The sequence below is a fragment of the Medicago sativa genome, chromosome 6 (genome assembly GCF_051527215.1).
Source record: "Medicago sativa cultivar Bolivia chromosome 6, Bolivia_mono, whole genome shotgun sequence".
Taxonomy (NCBI): Eukaryota; Viridiplantae; Streptophyta; class Magnoliopsida; order Fabales; family Fabaceae; genus Medicago; species Medicago sativa.
In genome coordinates, this window is record NC_140754.1 from 79,786,417 (window position 1) to 79,806,473 (window position 20,057).

Genomic DNA, 20,057 nt, shown 5'->3' on the forward strand with positions numbered 1-20,057 from the left:
TCAAAGTCCATAAAATCAACTACCCAAACACACCAACACTCTTTTCACTTTCTCTCTCTAAAATCAATTCTCAAACAAATCGCTTATCTATACAACTTTCTTCAAACTAAACAAAAAAAAAAAAAAGCTGAAAAACACGATTCAAGTTCAATGTCACGTTTGCTAGTAGCATTAACATGCTGCTAGTGTTAAAAAGCTTAATAATCGATTATTTCAAGCAAACATGGTCTTCAAAGGAAGATTCTTCTCTTCCAAAAAATCTGATACTTCTAGTCCTGATGCTTCTTCAAACAGTCCTCGATCTATTTCTTCCAATTCTCCTTCTAGATCTGATAAGAAAAAACCTAAATCGAACATTGTTCAAACCCTAAACGCCGCCGGAACCTCCACCAGCGGCGGCGGAAGCGGCGGTTCCGATAAATTCACTTCGGCTTCTAGCCGGAAGACGAAGAAAGATGCTGTTAAGGGAAAAGAGAGTGAGATTTCGATTCGGTCTGGATCGAAGAAATCGGCTCCGGCGACGGTGAAGGAGTTACCGGAGTTACCGTTACCGTCGGCGTCGACGTCAGCAGCGTCTGTTTCACCGATTTTAGCGTCGTCGTTAGGGTTGAATAGGATAAAGACGAGATCAGGACCGTTACCGCAGGAGAGTTTTTTTGGTTTTCGTGGTGAAAAAGGAGGAGCGGCGGCGGTGTTAGGTGCGAGTAATCTTTCGAGGTCTGGGAAGAAGAAGGAGGTTGGGAATCAGAGTAGAGTAGGGTTTCGGGAAGGTTTGGGAGTTGATAATGGGAGTAATTCGGATACGGGGAGTGGGGGGAGTGGTGTGACGTCGATGGATCAGAGTCCGGTTGTGTTGCCCCGGTCGCGGTTGCAGAATGGCGAATCGTCTTCTGGAGCAGGTATTAACCGTCCGAATTTGTTTCTCAATTTGTATTACTTTTTGAATTTAACTGGTATACTCTGTCGGTGTATCGTTATTTTACACATTCGTTAATTGACGTGATAACACAATTGAATGCATGTTTATGTTTTTTAATAATGAATGATGCTGGTAGTGACGTAGTGTAGTGATGATGATGATCATGATGATCATGGATGTATATTTATGAGTTTAATAGATATGCACTGACAGTGTGATATAGTTTTACACTGTCATCCGATAAGAAACCATCGATCTGCTATTTCATACAACTATTTTCAAACTATCTTTGTGATTTGGCGGAATATATCTTTGTGATTTGGCAGAATACAAGATGCTCACCGGATGTCTGCGTAATAAAACTATTTACTAATTTACACAGACATTGCTTTTTCTATTTTCTCTACACTTAATCATTTAAGGGAAATGCTAACAAGGCATTAGTTTAGAAACTAAATATGGAAGTTCTTTCTTGGAAATGCTGCATTTAATATCTTCAAAGTTTAAAATTTTATCTTTACAATACAAAAGTTATCTTTTACTTCCATTTTTAGCTTCTTAAGTCTTTACTTACCCATAGATTAAGTAGATTTCATTGTTTTCTAGTTGGTTTTTTTAATCAGGTAAGTCCGTCTTGATCTAAGTTTAGTAAGTTTTGGTGAAGAGGCATTATTAGTAATTTAGTATTAACTTTTTTTTATTGAGAGGATTATTAGTATTAACTTGTTTTGAAGATTATATACTTTTGAAGATTATTAGTTTTGGTGAGGAATGACTTATTAACTTGTTTTTATTATGGGATTTATAGGGAATAGGATGGGTATTATTCTGATTTGTAGTGAGTGAAGTGTGGGAATATCTTTATTGGATTAAGAAATGTAATCAATTGGATTGAATTATAAATTCACATGTAGAAAGAGTTATGGTTCAATACTTGATAGGGGAAGGAACAAGAGTGCATGACAACAATGGTGACGAGGATATGTGGCTCCCACCCTGCTTTGACGACCACTACCCTAATTAGTAGAAATCCATCGAAGCCTCCTTGTCTTAGAGGAAGTACAGGGACGAGTATGCTAGGGATGAATTTGCAAGGCAAATAGAAACAATTATGCCTATGTTAACAGGTTTGATAACTCGGTTCCCTGTGCTGAGTTTCCTACTTGACCTGGCTGAGTTGAGGCCTTCCAAGCATTCAAGGTCAAGGTTTGACGGGGTTGGTACTGCTAATAATGCTAACGCAAAAAATCTTTTTGGATAGATTTTTCGTTTAGAATGGGGATGGATTTCTGGGTTGAGGATGGATTTTATTTTCTGGCCGATAGAGAAAGCGTCTTACGTCATCAAACATATGCCACATCACAAGTGCCAAATAGAGGTCTATTAGCCTCACTAGAGTTTTTGTGTTAGAGGTTGACTTTAGGGACCAAAAGTGATGGTCTATGACTTTTCAAGGAGGGAATCTTTTTTTTTTTTTTTTTTTTTCAAAGACTAAAACCAGAAAACCCTATATTTGCAGAGACCGGAAGTGTATTTAAACCTATATTATTCCTTTTGAAAAATCATATTTAGAAGGGACCATATTAGTACTACTCCATTGAATCATTTAATGAACTAATTGCACTTTTTGTGAAGTTGTGTTAATACACACTAACTGAAAAAACTAAATTTGAATCAACTGAAAACACCGAAAGAACATAAGTCTTTTTACAGGAGATGTGGTTAGGCTGCAATAACTGGAAACCATGGAGCTCAAAACTTTAGAACAACTATCTGATTGTTTGGGACCATAGTCTCGACCTGAAAACTAGGCCAGGTTTGACTTAATCAAATGACTGAGCCACTAATTTTAGCACCAGTTAGGTTGGAAAAACAATCTGGTCAGGCATAAAAAAGAAATCATACGTAAAAAGCAGCCAGTTTTTTGGATTCAATCAAAATAAAACTGGCTAGTTTCCTGGCTTTTAATTGGTTCCCTCATGTTTGACTGAAAAACAATTAGAAATAGGCATCAGAATTCAGACCTGATAGAAAGAAACACTCCAAGTCCAAACACAACAAGGAGGCTAGAATTTGCTTTGCAAATAATTTCCTGATAGCTGTTTCATCACTTTTATTAAATAGGACGAGTTAAGTAGATGCTGTTCAGAATTTAACACATTGGTGAAATAACCAGCCTCCGATCAAGATAAATAAGTTTACAGGTAACGATAGTAGTCGAGGGAAAATACAGAGCTATAGCCTTCACAAAAAAAACAACTCAAAAAGGGTAACTTGTTACCGTGAATCTCCTGTCATGGCGGGGGTTGAGGGAAGAAATACACAACTAAAATATTACTCATGTTTTTTTGGTAGTTATACCTAAATATTTTTTTGTTACTGAAATATTACTTTGTGGCATGATTTGGTAATTAATCCCAATATCAGTATTAAACCATCTTTGAACATATGGCTTCTGGATTTACTGCTGCATGCATCATACTGGTGAAACAGGGTCGTGACAACTGGTCACTTCTTTTGCAGAGAAATTAGTTGGCAGTGGAGCCGATACACCCGTTTCTAGTTTTCTGCACCTCTATCTCACAAGCTCATCTATTGTTTGTTTTTGGGGTTAGCAGAATGTTTGTGTTGATGATGTAAAGTAATTGTAACTGTAAAATTCACTCGGTCGCCTTACTGTCGAGTGTTAATATTTGGGTATGTTTGAGTGGTAGGTTTTGGGTTGATGACATTATTTGGCCAATTTTATGTACTGCCAATCAGAAAGTTTGTATCATTGTGTGATCTGTTTCCATGTCAATTTATACTAAGTGTCTGCCAAAACTATGCTGTTTTAATTCCAAAATGTTTACTTTTTGACTCATCATGTTACTTTAAACAGGAGAGCAGGCATCATCTCAGACTGGAGGCCTAAGAAGTGAAGATGTTTGCACTCCAGAGGTACTGCTGGGTGTGGAGTTTGTGATATCTTCTATTATTGCTTTGATTAAACTAAATTTGACTGAACTAGATGTTGTACTCTGTTTATTAATTTAATATGGCAAAAAATTGATTGTTCCCTTTCCAGAACACATATGACTTTGAAAATCCGAAAGAATCTGAATCTCCTCGTTTTCAAGCTATATTACGTGTCACAAGTGCCCCCGGAAAGAGGTTTCCTGGTGATATCAAGAGTTTTTCGCATGAGTTAAATTCTAAAGGTGTCCGGCCCTTTCCATTTTGGAAGCCTCGAAGGTTAAATAATAACCTTGAGGTACGTTGCTTTCCATTTTACATTTTACTGTGGAGTTAATTGCTTGTGTTGTGTAGGAAACATCACTTTAAAATTGCTGTACTTGTTTTTTTGCAGGAGATCTTGGTTGTTATTAGGGCCAAATTTGATAAAGAAAAGGAAGAGGTGAACTCTGAGCTGGCAATTTTTGCAGCAGACCTGGTTGGAGTTCTTGAAAAAAATGCAGATAATCATCCGGAATGGCAAGAGACAATTGAGGACTTGCTAATTTTGGCCAGGCGCTGTGCTATGACTACATCTGGTGAGTTTTGGCTTCAGTGTGAAAGCATTGTTCAGGAATTGGATGATAGGCGTCAAGAGCTACCGCCAGGGACCTTAAAGCAGCTTCACACTCGAATGCTTTTCATTCTCACACGGTGTACTAGATTGTTGCAATTTCACAAGGAAAGTGCTTTGGCTGAGGATGAACACGTTTTCAATCTTCGTCAATCCAGAGTCTTGCATTCTACTGGAAAATGTATTCCTCCTAGTGTGGGAAAGGATTCTAAAAGTTATAGTGCTGCAAAGATCTCAAAGGCTATATCAAAAAAAGCTTATAGCCAAGAGCAGAGTACCTTGGTTTGGAAGAAAGGTGTTGTGAAACCAGAAATTCAGTTGCCTCCTGCTGATGATGACACTTTAAAAAGCTTCGAGTCTCCTGGCAGGAATCGAATGGCTTCATGGAAAAAATTCCCATCTCCATCGGAAAGAAGCCCAAATGAACCTGCTCAGTTGAAGGACCAAAGTTATGGGACAGTTGATCCTTCAAAGACACCAGATAAGAGATTAACTTCTGATGTAGATCTCTCTGCTGCTAAGCATTCTGAGCTTCTCGCTGTCAAAGATTCCCATGACCATGCTTCCAAGCACCAACATAAACCTTCCTGGGGATACTGGGACAAGCAGCTTCCTAACGAGGATAGCTCAATCATTTGTCGAATATGTGAAGAGGATGTACCTACTTTACATGTTGAAGATCATTCGAGGATTTGTGCAGTTGCTGACAGATGTGATCAAAAGGGTCTGAGTGTCAATGAGCGTCTTGTAAGAATTTCTGAAACACTTGAAAAGATGATGGAATCATCTACTCAGAAGGATTCCCAGCAAATGGTTGGAAGTCCCGATGTTGCAAAAGTTTCGAATTCAAGTATGACCGAAGAATCTGACGTTGTTTCCCCTAAACTTAGTGATTGGTCACGCAGAGGCTCAGAGGATATGCTAGACTGTTTCCCTGAAACTGATAATTCTGCTTTTATGGATGACCTAAAGGGATTGCCACTTATATCATGTAGAACTCGTTTTGGTCCAAAGTCTGACCACGGTATGACAACATCATCTGCTGGGAGCATGACTCCTAGGTCTCCTATAATGACACCAAGGACTAGTCAGATTGACTTGCTCTTGGCAGGGAAGGGTGCTTATTCTGAACATGATGATCTGCCCCAGGTACGCTCTTTTTTCAACCTCTTTCATAAAAGACTCTTATTTCTAATTGGTTGTCATACACTCCCTCCAGTCTTGAATATAACCAAAAATATGCTAATTTATTTTGGACTAAATAAGCAAATATAACTTACTTTCACTATTTTATGATGATGTTTATTGTAAAATACCCTTCAATAAATATTAGTTTCATTTTTCAGTGACTCCTTTATTCTCATGGAACAAGTTTCCATGAAGGGCACTTTTGAGAATGCACTTATATTTTTTTATGAGATCAAGAAAATTAATAATACTTAACTAACTTTCTTATTAATTGCGGGGTTTCTTATTTTTGTTTATAATCAAGACCGGAGTAGTTCTAATTATGTCATGGTTGACATTGTCCATTAAATTCAGCATTTTCTATCAAATGGTCTTCCCCATGTGCTCAGCATTTTGTATGATGACGGTGATTAATGCTCCAGTTAACTGTCCCTAAACCAGCCTATTATATTCCTTGGGTTATTGTAGATGAATGAACTTGCTGATATAGCACGATGTGCATCCAATGCGAGTCTGGAAGATGATCGCACAGCAGCGTATTTATTATCTTGTCTTGATGACTTGAGGGTTGTCGTAGAGCGAAGGAAGTTTGACGCACTTACCGTGGAAACCTTTGGAACACGCATCGAGAAGCTGATTCGGTTAGTACCTCTCTTAAATATTGTATAATGCTTCTATATAATAAGGAAGGCAATCCTAGCAAACGTTGAACTTCAGCGAGTGAATTCTTAATGATTAAATTTTGGTGTAAAGTCTAGTTTTAGACACTTCCGATGCAGATTAATCGTGTTTTAAAACCGTTTCAAATCATATACCATAATGATACTACTCCATATTTTCACTTACTATCTGTCCTATGTCTTCTCTGGCATTACTGGTCAGACTTTCCGCATGTTCACCTGAAATATTTTCTTGAATGTCATGTACCTGTGATAAGGCAACAACCCCCAATGAAATGGGTCTACGTTAGGAGAGATAAGAGTCACATAGGAGTGCAATCTCTAAGTGGCTGAGTAATAGTGACAGCTAACTAACAAATGATAGTTGGCTAGAAGACTCTGAGGTAGCTATAAGCAGAGTAGGAGCGATCTTGGGAATTGTATCATTCTTGGTGTGGGAAAGTCATGTCATGTCCTCTTAAAAAAAATCTATGTATACTTTCAATTCTTGAGAGCAGTCTCAGTTTTTTCATTATTTTCATTCTTCCGGACCTTTTTCTATCTAACTGGCTGAATGGGAAAAGGCTGAGTGAAGCATAGTATGGCGTAGCTGTCAGGATTTCGACTTTCAAGCGTTGTAAATTGAAGACACAAAGTGTCCATGTGAAAAAACTAAAAGAATAGTATACTGCATAATATGTAACTAAAATAAAAAATAAAAAAACTTATATAACAGTAATAAACATAACTAAAACATGTTCTAGTATATCAAACTTTACAAAGTACTATACAAAACAACTCAAACCCAACATAATCAATTTCCTATGGCTTTAAAGAACTCAAACTGGTCTCTGTTTTGAAGTATTGTGAATGTAAAACATAAAAACAGGAGTATTATCTGCTTCTGGTTTATACCTGGTGCCATGGAGTTAAATAAATATAAAAACATGAAAAAAGAAAAAACAGTTACCTGTTCTGGTGAAGGAAAATAGATCATCAAAGACAGAGGTATCTGCTTCTGTTTACCATATACCTGGCTAATGAAGGGAGAAATAGAAATTGGGTTGCAATCAAAAGAAAAAGAAAAGGAAAAAGCTGAGCATATAATATTTTATTTTTTGATAGGTAAATGTTAGCGGTTATTTTAGTAAGGGAAGAGGGAATTTGTTAGTAGTGGTGATCGAACCCTGGACCTCCTTAATACTCCTCAGAGTCCCAACCCATACCACAAAGCATAGAATATAAAGAGCATTAAATGAACCACAAAGTGTAAGACACCGTAGATGGAGGAGGTTGGAAACATGTTGTATATGGAGGGAGGAAGCCAAACGACAACTTAGATTGAAGATGCTTCCTTTGTTTAAAACTTGGTGTTTTTAGACCTGCATCTGCAACAATATCCATTGTTAGCATTGTTGCAGGTTGCATCTCCACTTAGGAGATAAGGGCTGTTACTTTCCTGTATTTCTTTTTTTAAGGGGTGCATATGTTTTCTTTATTTCTTCTGATTTTTTTTTTAATGATCGTTTCAGCTGATGTTAGTATGCTAGTTGCACTTGCCTGTCAGTTCCTCTTGTACTCAACTTAGTTATATTTATTTTTTCTTTTACTTACCAGAAAATATTAGTTATGCATTAGACTTCTGTCCCTCATTACATCAGAAGTCGATAAATTTGGGGAGAACACTGTATCCCTTGGCTCTCACTCGTCCTGCCATTGCCACGATTCAACACAAACTTTACAAGCTGTCCTTTGCATTGATGATTATTCTTAATGTGTTGTAATTTGATTTTGAAGGGAGAAGTATTTGCAGCTTACTGAGATGGTGGATGTCGAAAAGGTAGATGTAGAGAGCCCTGTAATGGATGATGATGTCATCTTGGAAGATGATGTGGTTCACAGCTTGAGAACAAGCCCAATTCATTCTTCCAAGGATCGTACCTCTATTGATGACTTTGAGATTATAAAACCTATCAGTCGTGGGGCATTTGGAAGGGTTTTCTTGGCTAAGAAGAGGACAACTGGTGATCTTTTTGCCATAAAGGTAATTATGTTTTTTGTTTTTGACTTACTAGTTACTGTTTAAGCTCCACATTTCCTTTATTGTTTTGACGTCATTGATTGTTAATTGTTTTGCATCTTCAATAAATCTGAACATTAGTGCACACATTTCATTCCCGGCATTTCTCCTTTTGTGGCTTATTCATGTAGCTTTTAGAAGCGTTGTTTAATAATATTCGTTATTGTGTTGAGTTTTGTGCGTGGAGTTTTATTGAAGTTTATATTATATATGTCACTGAATATTGTATCTTTCATAAAATACTGCACATAGTGTCTGACCATATGTTTTTTCTTCATTATTTTGCTAATTTTCCTTTCCTTTCTCTGAAAATTATTCTGCATTGATTTTTTCTTGTATTGTATTGTTTATTACTTTATCATATTTACATCTTTCAATTGTACTTTTGCATCCAAGGTAATTTTATTGCTATACCTTTTTAAGACGTAGCTTTGTTGGGATAACTTGTGCGTAAATTTGTTTCTATTTCTTGTTTTATGTTTTCAATCCGTTGTTTATTGTCATATTTAACTGTTTTGTGACAGGTTCTTAAGAAGGCAGATATGATTCGTAAGAATGCTGTAGAAAGCATATTAGCGGAACGTGATATCTTAATTACAGTGCGCAATCCTTTTGTGGTGGGTGGACCAAACTTGTTAGTTATTCTATTCTATGCTGCTTTGAGAAATGCTACCCTTGTTCTAACATTTGTTTTAATTTTATCAGGTTCGATTTTTCTATTCTTTTACATGTCGTGAGAACTTATATCTTGTCATGGAGTATCTGAATGGTGGAGACTTGTATTCTTTACTAAGGAATTTAGGATGTCTAGATGAGGAAGTGGCCCGTGTCTATATTGCTGAAGTGGTAATTATGGATCTTCTCTCCTCTTGTATGTAAATATGAAAAATGATCTTTTATTACATTGTATTATAATACCAACTTTCATCCAACTGTAGGTGCTTGCATTAGAGTACTTGCATTCTCTGCGTGTGGTTCATCGTGACTTGAAGCCTGACAATTTATTGATTGCACATGATGGTCACATCAAGGTAATTGCTGACTGGTTTGCTTTCACAATGTTACCTTTTGAGTTTCAACTTTCTTGTGCCCTGTGGCTCCCTTGAACATTTTTTATACTTTGTACTTTATGCTCGCTCGGCTAGTCAAGTAGATTGTTTCTTCTTGTATCTACTTTTGCAGTTAACAGACTTCGGGCTTTCAAAAGTTGGTCTCATCAACAGCACGGATGATTTGTCTGGTCCAGCTGTGAGTGGGACATCCCTACTTGAGGAGGATGAATCGCATACATATACATCTGAGGATCAAAGGGAACGGAGGAAGAAGCGTTCCGCTGTTGGCACACCTGATTACTTAGCTCCTGAGATACTTTTAGGAACTGGACATGGTTCGTATAGTCCCATTTATATGTTTAAGGTGGTTCATTTTCTGTTTTCTTTTTCATCGCTTAAAATGAAGGTTAAATTTGTCTATTACAGATTTTTTTTAGAAATGAAGTTGTTCTTAAATAAACTCTTAATGATGCTAAACAGCAATATGGAATGATTATCAGAGTGAACTAATGAAATTAAAAGATCCTTTTTGTTATTATCAAATATACTTGAAAATGTTCTCATGTATTCTTGTGTATTTTATTGCAAACATAACACCTGCAAAATATTTGTTCAAATTTTGCAGCGTATACTGCGGATTGGTGGTCTGTTGGGGTCATTTTATTTGAGTTGCTTGTTGGTATTCCACCCTTCAACGCAGAGCATCCTCAGGTTTAACTTTGCTTCTTGGTGTGATGAATGTTTATATTTTTATTCTTTTGGTAGTTTCTTGAATTCTCACCACAGATTATGTAATTTTGTGTTTGTAGACTATATTTGATAATATTCTTAATCGTAAGATACCTTGGCCTGAAGTTCCCGACGAAATGAGTCTTGAAGCACATGATCTTATTGATCGGTAATGAACATACTATGTTTTATTTGTTCATCACTGTACTTGTCATATGTATTAGGAAATTATTTGTTTTAAACTACCTATTTTTTGTAATTGGTTCTTGTATTTGTTTCGATATACTTTTGAGTATTTTTGCTGTTTGTTAGTGCAGATATGGCCTTTGTTGACATACTAATCTTGGTCCCATATCTTGTTATATTCGGGAATGCCTTTGACATACTAACTAGTAACCAGTTAGCAACCTTGTTTAGTACCTGATATGTTAAATTTTCAGATTATTGACAGAAGATCCTAATCAAAGACTAGGAGCCAGAGGGGCATCAGAGGTGATCTAAATAATTCCTGAGCTTGTTTTCCATGATATTTTTTCCTTTTTCAAATGTCAGACTGACAGGCGCATAATAATACAGGTGAAACAACATGTTTTCTTCAAGGATATAAACTGGGACACACTTTCCCGGCAGAAGGTATGTAAAGGGCATGTTTGGGTAGGATATTCAAATGGTTATTGTTGTCAAGTAATTATGTTTCAACAGTACTCATTGTGTTTGTCTGCAATTTGGAGATTACAAAATAATCATTTCTGCGGTGGTAGAATTGATTTTTTTTTTTTGAAGAAATTTTCATAGAATTGATTTTTAAAAACAGATTGAAACTTTTTTGCTTTTAAAACGAGTAGAATTCATTCTAGTTGCGGGAAATATAATTTTTGCTTTTAATTCAGAAGTGTTTCTACTTTATTACCCAAAGTCAAATCTTCTAAACTCACTTTGGAAATATAATTTCTAACCACAAATATTTTCTTTTATTTCAATTGTATAAAAATCAGTAATTTTACAATCAATTCTTTCTGAATCTGTTCTACCAAAATCTAAACCAATGCAACCTATGTCAATCACTTGATTTTGCAGGCTGCATTTGTTCCTGCTTCTGAGAGTGCTCTAGACACCAGTTACTTCACTAGTCGCTACTCATGGAACACTTCTGATGGTGGCCTTGTATATCCGCCAAGTGATTTTGAAGATTCTAGTGATGCCGATAGCTTAAGTGGAAGCAGCAGTTGCCTGAGCAATCGCCAGGATGAAATGGTAGTGCATTTATTGACAGTGCTAGATGTAAAATGTGAACTGTTAAATATCAATTTTAAGTATTTTGAGCTGACTTCCTATTGCGAACATGTCGTCTACCAGGAGGGTGATGAATGTGGGGGTCTTGCTGAGTTTGATTCTAGTTCTTCTGTCAATTACTCTTTTAGTAATTTCTCCTTTAAGGTAATTCTCAAACATGAACTATATACTTATAAATATAAATAATTAGAATAACTTTCAGTACTGTTGTATGGTCCATGTTTTGTTTTCTTATCACTTAGTTTTTTGACCTGTTTTGCATGTAAATATTTGGTTTGATAGTTTTTCCACGTTTACTTTTTGGCCTTGTGCTATTTTTTTTGGATCCATTACTAACTTTTCTGATTTTGTGCATAATGTTTCCGTCTGGTTTTCAGAATCTCTCCCAGCTTGCATCAATCAATTATGATCTCACCAAGGGATGGAAAGATGATCCCTCAACAAATTCTAGTGCCTAGCTGTTTCATCTTCTGTCAAAGTTCAGAATTTGGTTTTCAACCTATGATTCAAGCAATTTGGGAGGGCATAACAATCGTTATAGTTTGTATAACTTGTACATGTACGTTTCTACAAAACATGTTATTTCACCGTGCCTTTTATATTTTGTAGGTTTAAATATTCAAACGGTCTCTCCAAATATCAAGAGTTTTGGTTTCAGTTCCTGTAATTTTTATGTTTTCAGTCCTTAGAATATATCATTTTTTTTTTTTTTGCTTTTTGTCCTTAATATTTTGTTTTAGTCATTGCAAAATTTATTCATATTGAAATTGGTCCAGTAATATGTAAAATATTTGATTTTAATCCCTCGAAATAAAGACTAAAATGTATATTACCGAGATCAATTTCGATATGAACATATTTGGCAATTCTGCAATGACAAACAAAATGCCAAGGACCAAAAGCAAAAAGTTGAAGATTTACAAGATCGAAAACTAAATATTTTCACAAGGACTAAACAAAAAATGATATATTTGTGGGGACTAAAAGTATATTTAAACCTATGTTTTATCACATATAAGTCATTCATGCGTTCTTACTGATCTTAATCTGTATTGCTGGATTTTGCAGACATGTAGAGACTCAAAGTGGTTCAGGATGCACTCTTTGCATATATTAGGTTACAGGACAATAGTGGGTGTGGTTTTCAATCTGTCGGTTAATTGTGTATCAGTTGAGGACTGTGTAAATTGTAAAATGCATGTAACATTATATTCTCTCACATTGTTCTGTAGTGTACTTCCCCTAATATGGTACCAATGAGAATATATCCCATTTTGTTCAGGCCACTGTAATTTCATTTATCCATATAGATATAAAATTGAGGTGTGTATGAGTATCCCCTTCGAGCATTCTGGGGACTGACTACCTTGAGTTGATGATGACATGTAAACTCAGAATTTTTTTTGTTTTTTATTAAGGCTTAATGTGATGATGACATGTTAACGCATGAATTTTATGTTTTAATTGCAATTTTGGTTCTCTATTTTATCACTTTCATGAAAATAGTTCTTTGTTAAAGTCAAACTTTTTTGTTTCTTTATTATCACATTTGTTGCAATTAAACACTGAACTATATTCTCTTTTTTTTTTTTTTTTGAAGAATGAACTATTTTCTCTCTAAAATGAACTATTTTCTCTCTAAAATTAGAGTTTTGGCATCAAAAGTGATATATTTTTTTCCTTCACGTTTGAAGGTTGGGCAATAAATCACCCATTTTATAGTAAAAACCTATGAAGCACAAACACTCCTTAGATTAGGTGTGTCCTGGTGTCGAACATGCATACTGATACATGATTACATTATATCATGTAATTTTATTAATTTATTATCGGTGTTGATGGTGTCGATGTGTTGGTGTCTATGTCTAATGTTTCATGGGTCAAAAGTCAGCATTTTACCAAAAGTTGTTTTTATTGAATGGGGATTTTTATTCTTTTAACGTGCTAAAATAGGGAATAGGGAGATCAGAATTGCAAGTAAGTCTTAATTTTATTTACTCATTAAGGTCTAAAGGATTAAGTGTATTTATGTGGACAGTTTAATCGATGCCTTGTGATTGGACAGATTAGTGTATGCCAAGGATTGCCTTACATGCAATTGGAGAAATAATTCTTTCAGTCTTCGTGTGTAAAATATCGTTTTTTCTTTTACATGAGATACCATTTTCATTTACCTAAATCTTTCACCTTTAGTAAATTTAATACAAAAATTAAATTTTAAATCGTTGTACCTCTACTATGAAATAATTCATAAGTTGACATCTTGAGTAATCATTGAATTATTGAGAAATCTGCGTAGTGCCAAATACTATAATCAAGTTGTCATGAAGGAAGCGATAACAGTCCAATGCTTGTGATTATGCTATGTAACTTTCACTAATTTTCAAAAACAATTGAATAGAATAAGACAACAATAACCAAAGAGGCAAAAGCATCCCATGTAGCAAAATGGTGGGATGGCAATCTTTGTTTCTCCACACTCCTCAACGCATTATCATTCGTTTTCAACTTTATTTCAAGGGTCGTGCTAACCAGTATCTTAAGGATATTTGTAAAGGATTAAAAAAACTAAACAATTGATAAGTTTTATGTAAAAATAGTTGTTTTTTTTAATGTTTTAATGTGTTGAATACACTATTATCAAGATAAATTTTTTACCATAGACTTCTTAACAAGTGCCCCTGAAATACTAGTTAACACTTCCTTTCCCTTATAGCAACTCAAAATATGAACATAAAACATGAGTATCAAAGAGTGTGTCAAGATCACTCATACCAACAAATATGACAATGCACTACAATGAGGAAACAATAGGACCACTATATCAGAAATGTTAACTTTAAATTGCAGTTCCACTCCATTACGTGTACCCCATTTTGGTCCCACCATAAAGTTACAATTTTGATAGTTCGATCTGTATTTACTTGAGAGAAATGATATGGTATGAAATTTGAATTTCAAAATCTATATCATGGATAAGAAAACATTTGCTTAGTATATGCGCAGTCACGTAACCAAAATTAGCCTATGGAGACTGAATATGTCTCTGACTTGGGTGTTGTCTTAAATTCTTGTAAGCTCATTAGTTCTTTTAGAAATTATGGTGTTAGTTTGTTAGGTGATTACCAAATAGTGCAGCACACTCTTTAATAAGGACAGCAACATTATCTGCTAATTTTTGTGATTTTTTTTCTACTTAATAATTTTGACTTTTTTGTCAGTTGAGCTCGGATTCAAACCCTGGTCAGGCGTCCGGCCAAACAATTCTTATGATTTTTATCATGCGCCAATTTGTATTTTCGACTTAACTGTCAAATGCCGAAATTGTGAGACCAGAGCCGCGATCAAGGTTCGAACCCCGACCTCTCCCCTCGTGTATATGAGTTTCAATGATTATTTGTCGTTTTCGTGAATCTACCAAAAAAAAAATACTAAAGACTCCCTAAACTATTCTCCAATCCATCTATTTTAATTTTTGTTTTCTATTCATATGGTTTGCTACTAGTTTTCTTGTGTTTTAATTTGGATTTGGTTTGCTACTGATTTTGCATTTATTTTTCATCCAACCAAACTCAAAGTAATGGGAGGACACAAAATACATAGGAGAATAGTTCAAAATTTGTTTAGTGGATTTATACTGGACTGAATTAGTATTGTTTGGTTTTATTTGTAAATGGGTCAAAATTGATTTTAGAGGGATAAAATTAATTTTAACATGATTGGTTGGTTGCTCTCGATTAAAATTTATTTTGCCTTTGTAATTGATTCTAATTGAAGTTAGAAATTGGAGCTTTTGATTCTAGAATTGATTTTAACACTCAAATTTATTGTTCAACTCACTTTTACATGAATCTTTCTAAACCTAAATCATCTTACTTCCAACTCATTTTCATTCAGAATCAAATTGACACAATTAATTCACTCAATATCAATTTCTGTGGATGCAGAACCAAACATATTGGTAGAGAGAGTATTGGTCTGTGAACCAAATTGAATGTTTATAAAAAAAGAATAGAATCACATGCTGCAAAATTTATTCCTTTCTTTATCAGTATCACACTTGTTTATCTCCAACTATAAAGCTACAATGAAAACATATCAAACTTTTTACACATGGTCACAAGACAACTATTTGACTTTAACATTTTGCACATCATATAGTAACTTTTTGGCAATTTATCTAAATAGGCCCCAAACATGGGTCCATTTATTTCAATGTTTTCTGTTGTCATTTTCATTTTAATCAATAAATCTTAAAGGATTAAAATTCTCAGAAAAATTACTTAAATTTTTCTAGGATCTCAAGAAGGAATTGTAAGAAGTGATATTGATATATTCCTACAACTAAGGGTCAACATCTACATCTTTTTCAACATGCTAAGTCAAAGAAGTGCTTATCAAAGTTGGTTCAAGGTATAAATCATCCATATTTACCAATTTATGGGGTTCACAAGACTCAACAATTAAAGATGTGATGCATGTCAACTATGAAGCAGTACAACCAAACATGACAGCAACTATATCATCTCAACTTTCAACAGAGAAAAAGGCTTCACCAAAAGCAAAAGTTAATGCTAAAGCAATAAGAATAATTACATCAACCAGAATCTACAGCCAATAAGTATTGGAACAGATATGCACCCCCACCCCCAAAGATAATGGTTGAGAAGAAAAAGAGGGAAACTAGTAGATAGATATTGGAATGGAAAAGCTAAAATCTGGTGTAACAAATATGTAGGTCCATTAACTACTTTAAAAAAATTATGCAAGTCCCTAAACTAAAATTATTTGTAATTGGGTCCACTAATTTGTTAGTAATTTGTAATTAAGTCCTTGAATTAACTTTTTTTTAATTAGGTCCCTAAACTTTAACAAGTTCATAGACCTAATTACAAATTATTTAAAAGTTTAGGAGGGCCTTAATTATAAATTATTTAAAAGTTAATGAACTCGATTAAAAAAATTAGTTCAGGGAGCAATTTAGATATTTTTGACAAATTCAAGGACTCAATTACAAATTTTTAGTTTAGGGATCTATTTAAAAATTCCCAAATAGTTCTTAGACCTACAGAATAATTAAACCCTAAAGAAAGTTACAGCATAAGCACACATGATTCAGGAAAAATAAATAAATAAGGGGGATTTCGACAAAGCCAAGAACATCCTAGATAGAGCCAAAGTCATCATCATCTAGAAGAGATATCATCTATGTCACTGATCACATCAGGTTGTTGAATTTGGTCTTGACTACCCTCTTTCAAGCTAGACCTATGCAACTCTTCTATGTGCTGTCTCACCTGCGACATGGAAGGGCGGTTATCGGGGTATGGAGCAGCACAATCTACGGCAAGTTGCAACAACTGAACCATTTCCTCTTCAACATTTTGATACCTAAGAAGTTCAAGATCAAAGACCTCAGAAGTCCATTCTTCTTTAACAACCGATTGCACCCATCGAGGAAGGTCCACACCTTCGTCGTTCAAGAGGGCGTGAGTTGGAGCCTTTCCGGTCAGAAGTTCCAAGAGCAATACACCAAAGCTGTATACATCTGCCTTTTGAGAAATTTTCCGAGGATCGGTTACCTCGGGAGCACGGTAGCCAGCAACCCTATTGGGTGTGGATGAAGGACCAACAAGATGTGCAAGACCGAAATCAGACACTCTTGCATCGTAGGACTTGGTTAGTAGGATGTTAGATGACTTTATGTTTCCATGAGAAACATTAGGACCTTGTGAATGTAGGTATTCAATGCCGCGAGCGGCTCCAAGTGCAATGCCTGATCTCATTTCCCAAGTCAATGGTGTCCTACCCCCTCCTCTGTTTCCTGTAATGAAAATCAAATGTTGAACTTTAATTCTACCATTGTTCATCTCAATGAATGATATTATGTTAGGCTATCACATTTTTAACATGGTTATAAACTATGAAGCACCGACACAGATACAAACACGATACTGACACTGATATTAATTTTAGAAAATTGTATAGTTGAATGTAACCACATGTGTCTGTGTCGTGTTTGTATCAGACACCAGACACGCCTTCAATGAAATATAAAAGATGATGTCAAATCACAAACTTAACAAAGTAACAAAACCAAATGGAAATGTAATGCAAGACAAATTAATCAGATGCAATGTAATTGATTAACCAAAGTAAGATATTCATAACAGATGCAGTGTTATTAATTAATCAAAGTCAGTGATTAATAACAATTATGTATTCTCCAGAGAAGAAAATTAAAGCACAAAACCAAAAAGAACATTAATTGCAGTAATCATAATTCTATACAGAAACAAGAAATCTGAGATCTAAACAATTATAGAAACATGAACAAGCAAAAAAGGAAGCAAAGTAAATCAAACCCTCACCATGCAAAAGTGCAGATAAACTTCCCATATGCAAATAATCATGAACAAGAAGCTTCTCATCTCTACTATAATAATAAGCCCTAAGAGGTGCTAAATTTTCATGAACCATTGTTCCAACCTTCTCAATCTTCTCCTTAAACTCCCTCTCAGAAATTGTTACATCCCTTAACCTCTTCACAGCCACAGCCACAGGACCAGCCTCCATAACTGCCTTGTAAGATGTCCCAAATGTCCCTTTCCCTAATACCTCAGCAGAAGCCCTTAACAAATCCTCTAAATCAAACACCCTACCCCAATTCTTAAAAAATACCAATTTTTTATCACCACCACCAATCACAACACCTTCATTACCTCTCTCACCATTCACCGGCGCCGCAACCGCCATAGCCGCGGCCGACGAATATCCATTACCATTTCCATGACCAACATTCTCACCATGAATCCCTTCATCAATAAGCTGATTATGCTTCAAAGTTCTTGCAACTTCATCAATTTTTTCACCATTTCTATTCCTACATAAAACAATCAAAGCAAAAACCACAAGCAAAAGAATCACAACTGACCCAATAACAATTCCAGCTATAGCACCACCAGATAATTTCCCTTTCTTCTTGTTCCTCACAAACCCATTATTATCATCAACCACACTTGAATTTCTACCCCCATTTCCACTATTTCTACCCCCATTACCACTATTTGCACCCCCTTTTCCACTATTTGCACCTCCTTCCTTAGGACAAGGGTTAAGTGGTTTCCCACATAACAAATTACCCAAAAACGAATCTTTACCAAAAGTTTGCAACTTTTCAGGAACAGAACCGTTTAGCATGTTGTTTGAAACATTGAACTGAGCGAGTTGAACCGGGTTTGACTCAAACTCGCTTAACGAACCGGTGAACCGGTTGTCTTGAAGATACAAAGTTTTCAACCGGGTTAGGTTTTTGAACCCCACCGGAATTTCACCGGAGAAATTATTTGAAGCTAAATTCAGACGAACTAGTCCGGTGAGTTGGAAAAATGTCGCCGGAAGTTCGCCGGAGAGAAGATTTTGCTGAAGGTAGAGGTTTTTGAGAGAGGTGCAAGAAGCAAGGTCGGAGGGGAGTGGACCGGAGAGAGAGTTGAAACGGAGGCTGAGAGTGTGGAGGTTAGGGAGTTCGGAGAATACTCCGGCGGGGAGGTTGCCGGAGAGTGCGACGGCGGGGAGATGAAGCTCGACAACGTGAGTGTGGTTTTGGTTACAATGGACGCCAGCCCAGTTGCAGGGAGAGGCGGAGGTAGTGTTCCAGAGTAGAGTTCGGCCGGTTACGGAGGCGCGTAGGGTTAATAAAGCGGCGCGTTCGGAAGTGAGGTCGGGTTTTACCGACGGAAGAAAAAGTGTCAGAAAAAAGAAAAAGAATGAGAAATAAAACTTCATTTGTAATGTGTTTTTTTTCTTTGTTTTTTTTTAAGATGTTTTTTCACATGAATGAAGTTTGGTTTTGTTGTTATGATTTTATGTGTTTTGGATTTGAGAGATAAAAAGAAGGGAGAGAGAGAGAGAGAGCAGTTATGGTTTTAGGTTTGAATTTTGTTTGGTAGTATGGGTTTGGACTTTGAGGTATACAAAGACAAGAGAAGTGGAGTGAGAGAGTGGACATAACAAAAATAGAAAAATCTTGTATTTAAATTTTGTCAATCAAATAATGGTACTTTTTTTTTTTTTTTGAAGAAAATCAAATAATGGTACTTGTTATTTGATTTTGAAAAAAAAAAATTCATATAATAAATGTTGCCGTTGGTATAGTTGAATACTGTTCACTAAAAAAAATAGAATACTGTTTTTATGTCACCCCTCATTTAATTAAAAAATGTAACATGATTAGATATATTAATGGTAAAATTCACATGATTACCTAGCTCAACCATAAAAATGTCAAAATTGTTAGGTTGAATGTTGTTTTTAGAGTTTGAATTGCGACACTTCCACTTATGTGTGTGAGTTTACAATGACTATTGTCATTTCGTATATAAAACTAAAAACAATTACACAGACAATCTTAGATGTTGTTTTTGAGTTTGAATCGCAACTCTTTTACTTATGTATTTGAGTTTTTAATGATTATTGTCGTTTCGTATATAAACTAAAAACAATTACACAGACAATCTTAGATGTTGTTATCACAACTCTTTTACTTATGTGTTTGAGTTTTTAATGATTA

General features: G+C 35.4%; 2 protein-coding genes across 2 annotated transcripts; one reads left to right on the forward strand and one right to left on the reverse strand.

Moving 5' to 3' along the window:
• The first annotated feature begins 2 nt into the window (after window positions 1-2).
• On the forward strand, window positions 3-12,769 carry LOC146917202 (Protein kinase superfamily protein). Its single transcript, XM_085718994.1, has 18 exons — window positions 3-899; window positions 3,801-3,859; window positions 3,987-4,172; window positions 4,269-5,636; window positions 6,144-6,316; window positions 8,132-8,378; window positions 8,939-9,031; window positions 9,120-9,260; window positions 9,353-9,445; window positions 9,597-9,801; window positions 10,092-10,177; window positions 10,276-10,364; window positions 10,636-10,687; window positions 10,772-10,828; window positions 11,273-11,449; window positions 11,552-11,632; window positions 11,866-12,047; window positions 12,557-12,769. Exons 1-17 carry the CDS (start codon window positions 224-226, stop codon window positions 11,944-11,946), a joined length of 3,864 nt encoding a protein of 1,287 aa, XP_085575120.1. The 5' UTR covers window positions 3-223; the 3' UTR covers window positions 11,947-12,047; window positions 12,557-12,769.
• A 3,270-nt stretch (window positions 12,770-16,039) lies between these two features.
• LOC146917203 (putative inactive receptor kinase At1g48480) lies at window positions 16,040-19,347 on the reverse strand. Its single transcript, XM_085718995.1, has 2 exons — window positions 17,860-19,347; window positions 16,040-17,312 (listed from the first exon to the last, which is right to left on the reverse strand). Exons 1-2 carry the CDS (start codon window positions 19,271-19,273, stop codon window positions 16,675-16,677), a joined length of 2,052 nt encoding a protein of 683 aa, XP_085575121.1. The 5' UTR covers window positions 19,274-19,347; the 3' UTR covers window positions 16,040-16,674.
• Between the last annotated feature and the right edge of the window lie 710 nt (window positions 19,348-20,057).

Excerpts from the sequence above, each read along its gene's own strand:
- LOC146917202 (XM_085718994.1), top strand. The coding sequence starts at position 224 with ATGGTCTTCAAAGGAAGATTCTTCTCTTCCAAAAAATCTGATACTTCT. Across the intron at positions 4,173-4,268 it reads GGTTAAATAATAACCTTGAG|GAGATCTTGGTTGTTATTAG; the intron begins GTACGTTGCTTT and ends GTTTTTTTGCAG. Across the intron at positions 9,802-10,091 it reads ACTTTTAGGAACTGGACATG|CGTATACTGCGGATTGGTGG; the intron begins GTTCGTATAGTC and ends CAAATTTTGCAG.
- LOC146917203 (XM_085718995.1), bottom strand. The coding sequence starts at position 19,273 with ATGAAGTTTTATTTCTCATTCTTTTTCTTTTTTCTGACACTTTTTCTT. Across the intron at positions 17,313-17,859 it reads TTTATCTGCACTTTTGCATG|GAAACAGAGGAGGGGGTAGG; the intron begins GTGAGGGTTTGA and ends TTTTCATTACAG.